Source organism: Lonchura striata, chromosome 2 (assembly GCF_050655825.1).
Source record: "Lonchura striata isolate lonStrDom1 chromosome 2, ASM5065582v1, whole genome shotgun sequence".
In the NCBI taxonomy this organism is placed as follows: domain Eukaryota; kingdom Metazoa; phylum Chordata; class Aves; order Passeriformes; family Estrildidae; genus Lonchura; species Lonchura striata.
The window spans coordinates 38,337,611-38,352,742 of NC_140704.1; the positions used below are offsets into that span (position 1 = coordinate 38,337,611).

The 15,132-nt window shown below is 38.8% G+C and overlaps 1 protein-coding gene across 2 annotated transcripts in view; it reads left to right on the top strand.

Moving 5' to 3' along the window:
• LOC110474601 (ubiquitin-conjugating enzyme E2 E2) overlaps positions 1-15,132 on the top strand; it is a 200,422-nt gene that overhangs the window by 167,483 nt on the left and 17,807 nt on the right. For both annotated transcript variants that reach the window (XM_021538105.4, XM_021538108.4), the window contains exon 5: positions 10,275-10,422. In XM_021538105.4, coding sequence (XP_021393780.1) covers positions 10,275-10,422 — 148 coding nt within the window. The remainder of the gene's footprint in view (positions 1-10,274; positions 10,423-15,132) is intronic.

The window sequence follows — 15,132 nt, forward strand, 5'->3', positions numbered from 1 at the left end:
TCTTGATATTTTTTGAGGGATCCAGATTACTTCTATAAACACTGTTGATGCCTCTTCTGATCACTGGGCACCCTGTTGCATGTTGGAAAACATTAATTAAATAAACAACAGAGACCACATTTGTACAAGTAAAGATGTTTTATATTTTGTTTTTTCTTTTTAACAAATTTATAAAGTAATTTTCATTTGCTCTTCTAGATAGTTAATCTGCTTCTCTAGTTTCCCTTTGCCACATAAAACAAAGTGAATCACTCTTTCATTCAGTTTTTGTTTAAGTATCTATGCAAATTTTCACTTTCAAGTATACCTTCCATTTTTGCACCTTTGTAGCCTCCAACATTCTTAAGAGTTTCAAGTTTTATCTCCATTTTCCACATTAATTCTCCTGTGGTATCCACTTCACATTTCAGGTTTCGTAGAACAACATGTCACTGTCATCAGGTTTCCCTTCCAGTCTGCACCAAGTCTTTCCCCTATGGATCCATAGTTTTCATTTTGTCTGTCCTTACCTGTCAGTGTTTTTCCAAAGTTACACCACAATCATAGAATCAAATTAAGTTCCTCTTTACCATCACAGAACAAACCATGTGGTAAGGTAGAGTGTAATTTGCTCTCACACTATTAATTTCTTCCTCTTTGAAGTGGGTCTATTTCAGTATTTCAGCTTTGTGACATGCCTTGAAACTGGACTCCAAATTTTTTGAGCCAGAGGTCATTGACCTTTTCAGCTCTGCTTTCCTTATAATCAATGGCGTTTGGCTTCACTCACAATTGCAGCACACTCACGCAGAGGGAGTTGCTCTTCCCCGAAAAAGTTCACCTCTGTGTGACCAATGCAGCTTTATAGGAGTGATGGAGGGCCAGCCCATCTCTGCAACTCTGATTTAGCTCTACAACCAGAAAACAAGATCTTTAGAACAGCTTCTCTGAGAACTAACAAATTAGCTTTTGCTTTCTGTGAGGCTCTAATCAATTAAAAATATTTCCTTGCCTCCAGTGTGAGGAAGCTGCTGTAGCACTGCAGAAATGAGCTGAGCACCTCGGTGGCTGAGTCAGCAAGAAAGCAGGCAGGCTGCACAATCACTGTTCTCCTCTTGGCTGCATCCTCAGTGTCACATTGGTTTTATGACTTGCCAGGCAGAAGGAAGGTATGGAACACACAAAGTGAGGCATAGATGTGGTGATGAGCTCACTTTCTGCTGAAGGCCAGATGCTGCTGAGGCTTCAATCTCAGTCACAAGGTGAGGTTTCACTTCAGCCCAAAAATACAGCACATGCCTTGTAGTGTAAGGGACTGAAAAATAGACAAAGCTGTGCCCTGTTCAGAGCAGAAATGAATAAAAATGCTTAGGTGATATGCCAAGGAAATAATCTTACATTTTTTTTCAGTGGCTTAATGACCCCGTCAACCCTTTTTATAAATACCTTTGAGATTTCATTTTCCTGCTAACTCTCTTCCTTTCATCCTTAATGGATTCAGACAGGTCACCCTTTGGCTTTAACAGATTAAAGGTCTCTCTCTCTCTCTATCCCATTCAGCACCCCAAAGCTCTTCTTTGGGGTATTGAATGGGATTTAGCCATGCCTTGATGTCTCTTGTGGGAGGATGTGTGTGTGCATATCTGTGGGTGTACATGTGTGATTATATGTCCAAGTGTATTTGCGTAGGGGATATCACATCTTTTAGTCAGCCTGGTCTGACAGAAAGAATTTCACCTCAATTTCTGTCCTCGGTCCACACAAGAAATCAGTGAATTCCCCAAGTATGCAAGGCTTTGATCCGAGATCCTCTAAAATTTAGCCAACAATACAAACACCTCAACTTTGGGTACACTACACAACTGAAGGAAAGGCAATAATTTCATTATTCTGCATACTCTCCCTCTGGAGCAGGAAGCTTTGACAAATCAGGAAGCTACACCAGATGTTTGTAGAAAAATGAATGCTCTTCAAGAGAACTTTCCTCCTAGGAATTGTCACTGCAGTGGAGTCTGCATTTTCCTCAAGAAAAATCTTTATTAATAACTTCTACTCTCATATTTGACTACATTCAGTCTGTTACAGTGTCAATTCAATTTAGCTGTGGCTGATACAATATGGATATATCTATCATCCTAGTATTCAGCTAGCTGTATTTTTGAATTTGAGTGATTTATAGAATCTCTTAATCCCAATTCTACAATTAATCTTGCTAGGGACTTAAATCTCAGCTGACTGAAAAATGGTTTATAGGACTTGAAAGCTGCAATATGCTAAATCACCTTTAAATCAAAATTAAAATAACACAAAACTCCGTTTCCTGCATGTAAGTCTCCTATGCCTATCAACTAACTGAAAAACTATTCCCAGCACTTGGAAGCCTAGATGGTTTAAATCAGCTGTTGGACTACAAGGGAGGCTCTTTTCCTTTTTAAACATAATTCACAATGTCTATGGAGTCTGATCTTAATGGCAATATTAAACATCTCTTCAGATTTTTTTAATTACAACCTAGTTGTAATATAGCACAAATCTCAATGCACTAAATATCCTTTTGTAGAATTCTTCTTCTATGGTAGACACTTTCAACCTATTTTGTAAGTTCATCCTCATGTCTGAGGGGCAATTCTTTTTCTTCCTGGCTCCTACTTTACATGTTCATACTTCTTTTATATGTGATTAGCTGTTAAGGATGCTTTTATCGGCAATGTAATAGAAAAACAGTGCTTACAAGAGTAGATGCAAAAAAGTAAACATTCCTTGGTATTTCTAACCTACGTTGTTAAAATGAACCTTACTAGGCAGATATGCACTTTAAATTGCATTTATCACTTCTAACACAATTTACACTTGAAGCTCTAAAACTGCCTAAGTACAGCCTATTTGACTGAGCCCTTTTTACCATCTCTGCAACCCTGATGCAAGCAGGGCTTCAGTCTGCCTCCTCTAGCCCCCCTTTCCCAGAGATTGCCATCATAAGGGTAGCCTTCAAACGCAATGGTCTCCTGTCAGCCTTATCCTTTACATTCATTTGCCTCATCATACTTCTCTCACAGCCCCTGTCACATCCTATTAGCTCTCAGTATCATGCTGTGCTGCTCACAGTTTTTTCCAGCTGCCTCCTGCCCTCCCCAGCCTCCTCCTCCTGATGGTGTGTCAGAGCCTCACCCAGCACGTTCCCACTGTGCTGCCTCTTTGCTGTTCCTCCACCCTCTCTTGTTCTCCTCACCCAGTCTTTCTGTTTGTATCTTCTTGCTAGAGCAGCCTGGGAATCCTTCATCCATGACAATAAATGGAGTTGGCAGGTTTTCCCAGCAAGTAAAGTCTTTGGGTGTTTGCAGGGAGAAATCAGATGCAGGGGAGTCTTTGAGAGGGAGAAATGGACAACCTACCACCAGCAGGCCATTGTCAGAGGCAGCAGGATCAGCCCCAATCCTGCTCTTCTCAGAGCAGCTCTTTCCAGGCGTGTGAGCTGCAGAGTGCACTTCCCATGCTTGCACCACCTGCAGTGAAACAGTTTCTCCACAGGTCCCATCCCGAGGATGTTCCAGCCCTAGAAGTGCTGAAGGCCAGGTTGGGTGGAACTTTGAGCAGTCTGGTCTAGAGAGGAGGTGTCTCTGCCCACAGCAGGAGGGTTCACACTGATGATCTTCAAGGTCCCTTCCAAGCCACACCAGCCTGTGAGTCTGTGATGTCTTCAGGTGATGCTGAACCAGCACGCAGTGGTACAGGGCTCTGGGCAGCTCAAACCCAGGTGGCTGCTTAAGAAAGTGTGATGTCTCTCAAAATGACAGAATGAGAGTTTTAAAGTGGAGGACATAGATGTGAGCAGAAATAGGTTAGACTGAGGAGAGAATCAATAACTATGTTTTATTGTGGATAAATGCAAAATGTGTATTTGATAAGGCAACACCATGGAAATCTCTGAGATTTCCTTTCAATTAATTTATTTGATAATTCTTCTAGTAATTGGCAAATTGAATTGCCAATGATTCTTCTAATGAATAGCCTCTTTATGCACTCTGTTTACAATACTCTAATTTATATCAGTAGTTTCTATTGATTTATTTAATCTTGATGCAAACAGCTCTATCTAGCTAAACTCCTCCTGTTTTCCTTACCAAGACTTAGGTGGGTTATCATTTCATCCAATTTCCTGTGAATAGCCAATACACTAAACTCTTTCAGAGGGCCTGTAGAGGTGTTGTATGGGGAATATCTTCTGCCTCACAGTGCTGGTTTTCATATTGCTTGTCATATTTACAGAAGACAATTTGTCTGTTGGAAATTTCAGAAGCTACATAATTCTGCTGTATCAAGCATGTTTTACTACTGCATAAAATCCATGTGATCTAAAAATTCATGATATGTCGATGTTTCTTGTTCTCTTTTACACACACACAGATAAATATACACAGATGTGAGAGGAAGACTTTTTTGCACACCATTACTATAAAAGGAGAGCAGATGGACTGATAAGGACAAAAAACTACTACTTTTTGAGTCAGTCTGCCTAGGACTTCTCATGTATGGAGTACCTAATTACCCAAAGGCTGTTGGAATTGGGTGGGGAAGAAGAGGCCCCTGTTTCTTAGAATAAAGTCTAGGAATAAAGTCTCATGCCTGGAGCACCATGCAAGAGCAATGTGAACTGAGAGGGACGTACATGTAGGACAGTACAGCCTGCATGCTTCTAACTTCAAAAGGGATTTTTTATTCTATAAAAGTTAAACGGCCAGTAAATCTTAAAAAAAAACTCTCTATAAAATAATTTTTTTGCTGACTTTCAATAAGGAACTATTAATTGTAAGAAAGATTATGCTGATTATATGAAAATAATTTTATAAAAACTCATAGTGACTTTGTCAGAGAAAGCTTTTGATGCTAAGCATATTACCATCTTGTTTCTATCCTGAACATCCCTAACCCAAACAGTAATCCATTTCCCTTGTCCTTTCCTTCCCTTCCTTTGTTTTCAGAAAACTTTGTACTTCTTGGATACATCAAAGATTATCATGGTCCCTTTTTACTTTTCCTGCTGTTAAATCTGTGTGCAAAATGAGTGCATTTATATAATATAGATGCTTAGTGCTGCTGTGCTAATTCAGTTTTTTTTCCCCTGCAACACTGTTCAATGAGACAGTATGAGTAGTTACTCAGCTTCATAATTACAATGAATATAATGAATAATTACTCACATTGCATACTGATTCATTTTCAGTAATATTAAAGATGAACTCATGTGGATGCTATTATATCCATTTAAATTGTTACCACTTTTGGTTGCTGTTGTCTTGCATGGTGCATTTTGCCAAAGAAGCACAGCACAGTTTGCATTCTCTGTAGGTCAAGCAAATGTAATTACAGTTTATTATTTTCTGCTAATGAAGCTACCATGCATTTTCCTTCAATAAAATAAATTATATCTGTTTTTTACCAAGCAAAATTAGTTGTAATCAATTGTTTTGAGAGTTGGATGAAGTTCATTTCATGCTGTAAACTTAAAAAGTACACTTAAATAGTGAGCTTCAAATTGCCAGTCAATTTTTGTGCACTTTTCGTGATAAATCATTAAGTATCTCAACAATTGTTCATGTGCATGCTACAAATATGTACTAACAAAGTGGAAATAGTCCATCCTGTCTTAGAAAGGCAGCCTGAGTGCTCATAGATAAATGAAGTGCACTCTGTAAGGAATTAAAGGGTGCTAATTAATATAAAGGTTACTGCATGAACGTTGTATCATTCAGAGCTATATGCACTTTTCACTTAGATTGTTTTATTTTTCTCATATGACTGAAGAATGTAGGCCTGATCTTGTTTTTATTTGCTCTGAGTGGACAAATGTATTGCTCATAAAGTCTGACAAACTGAGATGGGAACAACTTACTCTCTCCTGAGCTCTATGAACATCATCATAAATGGCATCATATTTTATATATATATATATAACCTTTTCTGTATGCAGTACAACTTCTTCCACTTCAGGTAGTGCCACTGCAGTTTTATTAAAGCAGAACTCCTGGGGTATATTTGAGGAAGGCAGAAATTTCATCTCAAGCAGGCATGCCGGATTCCATCCTTGTCAGAAATGAAAATTCTTGAAAGCAACTTCCCAAAACCGTGGGAATGAGAGCTCTGGGATCTTAACTCTGCTTCCAGTGTTAGCTGAGCAAAAGGAGATTGTTTATTTTCCCATTGGCTCTGGGGATTTTTCCTCTCTCCCTACAGTCACCAGGCTCCAGTGACTGAGAAGCAGGAGGTGAGAGTTTGAGCCCAAAGAAGCTGATGAAAGCAAACCCTAAGGGCACACTGTAAGCCCTTGCATGTAATTTGTAAAACTAGGGAATCATTTCTTCCTGCTGATATGATTTTGAAGAAGATTGCAACTGAATTTAGTGGTGTCTGAAAGAGTGTGAGATGGTGTACTAGGCACCATAGTGACTGCTGTGTTTAGAGGAGTTTTCTCCGTGGAAAAGAGAGATAGTAAGTTATTTTAAGACTTTCTCATGCTGGAAAACTGGTGTTGAAAATCACTCTGAGATCAAGAAATTACTTATTTTGCCTTCAACTAGTTGTCTCCAATCACTGACCTGAAATCCATATTAGTTTCCTCTTCCCAGGTTCTATAAACAGTCTTTTTTCAGTCCTAAAACTTACTCAGTGAACAGCCAGACATAGCTTTGCATGTTTGACATTCAGCACTAGATAACACATGAGTTTATTCTTGTTTACTTTCAAAAGTGATTGAATATAAGTTCTTTATCATTACCTTTTGGAAGTTTGTTTGTAGTACTCACAGTTTTCAGAAAATAGTCCCATTTTTCCCTATTTCCCGTAATTTGCATTTTCCTGACCTATACTTTTATTCAACAAAAGTTAAATATGCTCTTTAAATTCCAGAATGAAAGAGAATAAATCCATAAAGAACACTTATTGTTCAAGAAAACCCATAAATTTCTCCTCTACCATTTAATTGTCTGAAGGTGACTTCACCTGCACACCCACATACTCCTTTGAGCCCCTGCATGGGATTGTTTAGGTGTTTTCATTAGGGGGTAAATGGAATTAGAATCCACCATTTAAAGGACATATTTAAGTGACATCAAAGGTAAACATAAGACCACAATAAAGAAAATGCAGTTCCCCTGAAAAGGTATTAACACATGTTTTCTCTTTACACATAGAATAGGAAGACCCTGCATAACCTTATAATGTAGATATGGTAAGCACAACATCCAGAAAGTTACATCTCAGCATTTCCCACATTATCAGCAATTTGAGGCAATACATGGATGAGGAAAGCAATGTGTCATCCCATTTGTACTCTGCTGCTTTGGGGTGAGAACTCTGTTACCTGCAACCTTCAGGCCACAGTTTCCAGTGTATTAAGGCTGTCATTAATACAGCTTCTTCTGCAATTCTAAATACTGTGATTCTTTATATTCATTAATTGACTTGATTTTTCAGTATTAAAATTAATAAATATGACATATTTTAATTATAAATTAACTAATAGGTTGATTATTTAAATGCCTGTCTGTCTTAGGCAGGCATTTTAAAGTGCAGTGGCGTATTTGGTGAGTTGGTGACATTGTCAGTGGTAAGCAGCAAGCCTTATCTTGCCTTTCTCAATCTCACAGGTTTAATATGTACTCATAGTGAAAAAATGCAACATTTCAGGTCTGAGCATTTTCTAAAAACAACCTTCCAACTGCAAACAGGTGTAGTCCCACATACATTTATCCACCAGGTAGCATGAGATGGCAATAGAGTGTTGAACAGTTCATGAAAGACTTTGACTACCTCCATTCATCTCAGTGGCTCGGAATCCTGCCAAATTCCCAGTGTCCTTGCTTCAGTGCTTCAGAAGCAGCTGAGGCAGTGTCAGTGTCAGTCCTCTCTGCTGGCAGCAAAACAGTTATACTTAAAATACAAACTAAAATCGATGACCTTCTCTGAAGCAGGTTACAAGCTCAGACTGACCTGTCTATAAATATTTTAGAGGGTATAATTTAATCTGTGCAATGGATTCAGTGTTTCCCCCACATTCATTGAGACCACACATATCTTATTACTCTGTGTATTGAGATGACACCAAATGAAGTCCTCAAATTTTTCATTGTGGAAGTATAGGGCAGCACCTTTGTTGAGGTAAAATACTTAAGCATAAGCTTTATTTCAACAGTATACTGAAAATTTAGCATACAATACTTAAAATTAAGCAGGTGCTTGCCTGAGTCCTGGGACATCCTGCTAGGGAGCAGTCACTGATTCACTTCTAACTGGAGTATAGGAGTTCCTGGAGTTAATCTACCTGGGAAATGAATGAGCACCTACAATTCACAGGATGGTTCTCCACACCATCTTCCTTTCAGGGCACTTTTGACATGCAGTTTGTGTAAGGTAGTTTATGGCTTTTGTGCATTGGTAACCTTCCTTGTTCAAAATAGCTTCCCTTTGTAGACAGACATTTAATTTTATCATCAAATTATTTAAATAACTTTCTTGATCTCACAGAAGATTTCCTTCCCTCCAAATGCTGAATGTGCTTGGGTTTCTCATGAGGGGGAGAAAATATATCATCTGGCTATAGCATTTGGATTAATTGAGATCATTGTGCCAGAAATATTTTAAATTCTCATAGAAGTACCAGAAGTGAAGCACATAGGCTGGAAAACAGCAAGCAAAACCGCAAGTGAAGGGGGAAAAATGAAAGAATCTATAAGTATGGAGTGGCAAATTGTCAAATTATCCAATTAATTAGCAATACCTTTAGATATAGAAGCATTTAAAAACTGATTAACTTGCTTTGTAGGGTTCTTTGGTATAGAACTCACTGGTGTATGACAATGGGTTCCAAAACATTTTTCCAGATCTATATGGGAAAGTACTTAGGAGAAAAGTATTTACTGTTGAATGAAATGTTTTAATACCATAAATCTACTATCTTTTCTTTCCATTATTTTGTCAAAGCTTCTTGATCTAATCCAAGGAGGCAGAATTTTTCAGTGGGCTAGAGAATAATTATTTTTTTAATAGAAGTAAACTAGTGATAATACTAAATACAAGTGATTATTTCACTTGTATTCTCTTTTCTGCTTGCTGAGTGGCCTGGTAGTCCCACTCAGATCACTGAGATCTCTGATACTGAAGAAAATCAGAAGAGGAGAGTGCCTGTCAGAGTTTGCATTATTCTCCAGACAGGGGTTTATCTGTGGTAGGGCAGGGTTGGGTTTGTAGGCACCCTCAGCATACATTAGCACTGTCCCAGTGGAGTGAGGAGCACAGCTTCCCTGAGTCAGAGATTGCTTTGCCTGCTGTTGTCTCCTGCCTGCCCAGCCCCTCTCCTGTCAGGGCTGTTACTGCTGAGGTAGATGTCTGAAGTTGTATGTCTTAATTTTAGATTTTAGGAACATGTCATTGAAACCATCTTGGTGTGACTTGCCATTTGGGTAGAACTGATGGAGAAATTAGTCCTTGATGACCTCCAAGAGGTGGTTTTCTCACATTGTCCCTTCTTATCCAGTAGCCCCAGTATTCATTCTGAATATGAAGTGAACTTTCCTATTCTTTTAAAATAAAAAGCCTGGGTCTTCACCTTGAAGAAGTAGGACATTATTCTGGGCTAAAATAATCTCCTTGGTTTGTTACCTATGGGATCACTGGGAAGACCATATAAAATAGATACAGGAATCATCAAAAATAAACTACAAAAAAACCCAAAAGGTGTATGTAAACAATTCTACAGATAAAAATGTAGCCTGAAATTTGGAAATAAAATAATTTTATTTGAGCAGCCTTTCTCAAAAATATTTCACTTCAATTTTTCCAGGAGTCACTGCTGTGATGCCTCTGCAATTTTTTTTACAGCTTAATCTATTGTGTCAAATGATGGACAGATGAAGACAGTAGAATAATCTATCTTGTTCTGACTTCCTTCAAAGTGTGAAAGAGCTGTGGACCTGAGTTATGAACATTGTCAAGATCAGGAGCTGGAACTGCTTTTTTTTTTGGCCATATACAAAATAATGAGATTGATAAGACCAAGGCAGGAGGAAGCTCAGGAAACGTGTCCCATTCTCATCCTGCACAAACTGGTTTCACTGCTGGCCACAGCTGCAAGAGGCAGAATTTATTTCCTTTCTTTTGCCTTGCCCAGTCTTTAACCAGAGTAGCAGAGTCCCATTATTTCAGCATGGAAAGCAGAGTGTTTGTTCCTATGGTTCTTCATTGCTTAATAGTTGTGTAGTTGCTGGTTGAACGCTGCTGTACTGAAACACTCTCCGTTCCAGGTCACGTTCCGGACAAGGATCTACCACTGTAACATTAACAGCCAAGGCGTCATCTGCCTGGACATCTTAAAGGACAACTGGAGTCCAGCGTTAACCATTTCTAAAGTTCTCCTCTCCATCTGCTCCCTCCTCACAGACTGTAACCCTGGTAAGAAGAATTAACTTTCATATCCTCATTCATTCATCATTCACATTTGGTCAGCTCAGTAGTATCTGGTCAGTGCTCTGGTTTACTGGTTCCTACTAAAAAAAAAAAAAAAAAGTAAATTTTAAATGCTTTTCATATAAATAGTATAAAAAGAAAGCAGAGTTTCAGAAGCTCAAGTGCAGTTTTCGTACTGGAGAATAATTTTGTTTTTTAATTCAGAAAGTTTGATCAGTAGAAAACACCTTAGTATGCGTAATTTGGATATTACAACCAGGATATTACCACCAAGAAATATTAATGAGTTAATAAATATTGAAAAGGAAAGCTTTCGTTTAAATATGCTGATAATGTGGTCTCTGAAAAGAATATTAATAGCACTGACAATGATAGATGCCTACAGCAGACTCTACAAATAATGAAAATTGGTTTAAATGAGGTTTATTCAATATCTTGGACAGTCAGCATGAGTATTCAAAGCAAGCTGTCATTCTTATTATTAACTAGCATAGCACTTAACCTATTCCCTCAGCTCTTTTAGATTTGTTTTATGCCATTGACCACTAGATCTGTAATTTCCACTTTCTCTTACCCTATTTACCAACACATAATTCTGACTGTAGCCTTAGAAAACCGTAACATATAAAAATTACTAAAAAATCATTGAAGAAAATTTATGTGATCTCTTTATATGTCATGAGGGTTGTTGCTGGTTTGTTTTTTATTATACACTTCAATAGTATTTTTAATTTGCCCAAAGGGCTAAGAATTGCTTTGAAAAAGGCAGAATGTGAGATTCTGGCATAATCAGGGGGCTGAATCAAAAGCTGTAATAGAATATTGAAATATTTCAAAACTCAAAATAAGGTGAGAGCAGGCAAAAATGTGATTGACTGCTTTTATTTTCATGTAGGTTTGTTGCTGTATAGAACATTGAAACCTGTAGTGTTCCTTTCAGCGGAGAGGTGGAGTGAGTGTTACCATTTTAGGCACATTTATTTCAGGTGGATTGGACGCTCTCTACTAATGTCTCTGAAAGATTGATTTCTGTTAGTGTTTGGCCAAAAATATGCAGAAGTGTCTGTAGGTAATCAGGCAGATAGATGACAGAAGTGTACAAAAACCAAATTAATATTTGCTCATGTGTCTTAGAGACCAGGTAAAGAGCTAGAGATATTGAAAAGCTGTGCAGGGATTGAGAAGCTGTGTAGGGCAGTAAATACATGCTCTCTCATAGGGATACAGATACTCTTTGGAGGGATACAGTCATCTTGAAAGCTGGACAGTTTCCAGCAGTGATTTGAAATTTAGAAATTCACTACTTCTGCCTTCTCAATCTTAAATCCTTACAGATGCTGTCAAACAACAGTTTTAGTATATCAAATGTAAGAGGAATACTGAAAACTGTTATCCATACCGTATTACGATGTAGAACAAGTTAACACATCAAAAATGGGAAGTTCTTCCATTTAGTCTCTTTCAGTTAGCAACCATAAGCATTGTCATAACCACAGTAAATAAAACAATTTTATGATGTTTCATTTTCAAATCTTCTCTTTAATTATGAAGTAGTTTTGGATTTTGTCACTGCTTCATGGTAAAATTTTCTCTTTTTCTTTTTTTTTTGATGAATTAACACAGTTTCTTAATTTGCATCCCAGTCTCACAAGGCACTGTTAGCAGGTATTTTTGAAGTGCTGAGTCGTTTTCTTCTTCCTTGGAAATTGCCTGTTTCATGATAGATATTCTTTCATTTAAAAGTGAACTTTGAATGTTAGTGATGTACAATAGAACACTTGCAGAAATTTACAAGTCCTTACTTTTTGTCATGTTGCCTGATATGTTGCAGGTGTACTTCCTGTCCTATTATTTTTTGTGATATTTTATCGTTAAAAAATTATTGATTACTTACCATCAGATGGATGGATGGATGGATAGAAGGATATGTCACTGACATATATGCCATTGAAATATATCACATATATATATATGGACAAATAAGTAATTGCAGAAACATGCATATATTTTTTTTACAGCTGGGAGTAATTTTCTAATCTCTCAGTCTTCTCTTCATTTTACTAGTCTGCCCCTTTCTAAAGGCAGAAACACAACAGGGGTCTCGATTTGATAAGCAATTTTGAACTCTTTTTTCACCATTCATCAGCCAGAAGCAGATCAGGTCAAATGGAAAGGCAACATTGACTCTCCCACAAACATAAACACATAGGATGGGTGAGTCTTCCATCCTGCCTGCCCTCTGAAGCGAAGAATCAAATATCAGTTACCCCCTACTCTTACATTTATGCAAATCTTCATTAGAACAACAAATAGGAGTAAGAATGGTAGCTAATTTACCCTCAGTCATACACAGTGATTAAACAGCACCGAAGCACAGCTGCAGCTTCCTTGGCAAGCGCTGCTATTCTTCTCCAGCAGGCTGAGCAAATGAAAAGAGGTGTTTGCTCCTGCCGCTCCTGTCATTCACACAGTAATCTACAAAAGCCACGGAGAGTCTCTTTCCTCCCTGGTTATACATCACCGCCCTTTGTTCCCTATCACTCCAGGCAGGAGCAAGTTTGTCCTTTTTAAACAACTAATACAATCCTTTACTCATAAGCTGTCGCAGACCCTTCAGTCCTGATTATTATTAATTGTCTCTGTTTTGCTTGGCAGTATCAGTCACTAAACTGTGTTAATGAAAGGTCTGAATTTTGTAACAGCTGGCTGACTTTTCCATGGGGGGAAGGAGTGTTGTAGGGTTTGTGTGTGACTGAACCCATGTGCATTGTCTGCGAGTGCAAGAGAGCCAAAGGTATCAGAGGGATGGGAGAGATGGCGGGATACACTAGCCCACTTCAGGCATTAATATTTTTCTTTGAGGTGGTACTCGAGGCCACAGCACACGTCCCTTTCTGCAAATCAGGGCTCCAGTCCTGTAAATACTTTGGCATTTGAATGAGCAGCCCCACAAAACCAGATAAATACCTTTACCTGCATGAAAGAGAGAGAGACAGAGAGACAGAGTGACTGAGTGAATGTTTATAGGCTTTATGCTTGAGTGCTGAAAATGCCTGCTTCCAGTGTTAGCTGCTAGGGCTGGCCTGTGTGGGCAATTAGTCACTGCAGAGTTACTCCATGTGTGGATACTCCCTGCTTTGAAAATATATTAAGTTACAAAAAACCTGTCTTGCTTGGACCAAAAGTCAACTATACTTTAAGTGTTTGAGCGCAGCCTGAAGAGTGTAAATTTCCACACTGCCTTAATCCAAAGAGCTTTTAAGTGCAGATGGCCACTGAGGTTTTGTGTTTTACTGAGTCTGAAGTGCTAAGCAAATTCATTATTTTTTCTAGTTACAGAGCTGGTGATGTTGATCTGGGTTAGAATGTTAATTTTTCTCAGTTGACCATTGCCATTCTGGCCTTGACAAAGGTTCTTGAGCCCCAGGAAAAATATCATTTGCAAATGCTTCAGAGAAAATAAATTGTAACACTGCAACACTTTTCTTTGCATGGTTTTCTTCTTCACATTCAAAATCTGAACTTGGCTGGCCTGATTATCCACAATGTCTGAACAGTCTTAACATCGAATCGTGTCTGCTTAAAAACATGCAGCTAAGCCTTGATTAGAACATCAGAACAAAGCCTATCTCTCCATCACATCAGCCTCTTCCTTTCTGGTATCATCCTTCAGCTCTGGCTCCTTACCATTTTCCCCACGTGCAAGTTCCACAGTCAGTGGTGATTTTATCCCCCAGTTGACGTTCTGGAACCAAATGCTCTGCTGCTGCTCCTGGCTCTCTTCCCTGCGAGGCAGCCATGCCCCTCTGTGTGTTCCTGAGATGGGGATGTGCCAGGGTGTGCATACAGAGGATGAGTGGCACACTGAGAGGCGGCCAGCCACAATATTGCTTTCCCCTTTCCCACATATATTAGGCATCCAACATTTGTAGCCAAAGTAACTGCTGAAGAGCTCTACAGAGCCCTACTTGCTTTGCTCTTTAGAAACCTCTGCCTGGTTCCTAACCTGACTGACTCGCAGGAATTTTATACCCACTTGTTTTTAAGCAAGTCTTGTCCTATACCTTAAGTGACCATTTTTCTGGTTTTCACTCCTGGTGTTCTAATTAAGAACCATCCTGTTCCCTTCTTGTCTTTATTTGATGCACACTACTAGACCTGTGTGTATGAGTCTCCTTCTGTAAGAGAGACTTTCTGTTCCCCTGCTCATCCTCACTGCACTCATCTTTTCTGAATGTTCCTGACTCTTGGAGTTCATTGGGGCATGAGGCACAGCTAGACAGACTAACCTGCTCATCATCACCGTCATCCAGGTGGAAATATTTACTGCTCCCTGTTGGATGTGCCTATCTCACTTGGCAGCCCCACTGAAGGTTATTTGTCTTAGCCCTGTCATTTTCACTCGTTGTCTGCTTTTTAACCCAATTGAGTGAAATGGTGGAGAAAGAAAAAGAGGAAAAGGAAGAAGGAAAAATGAAAAAAAAGAAAGGAAGAGCAAAAGAAAGAAAAAGCTTTTGCTAGTAAGGGCAAAACCTCTGCATTAACCTCTGGCAAAGGATATGCTCAAAAAACTGCCTGCAGTACCCACTTCACTGGGGTCAGCACTAGTCAAGTTGGTTGCTCTGCTCTCAGATATTTCAGTGACTAACATATTATCAGTGTAGAGATGCTTGTCTGGTTACCTTTTGAACTCAA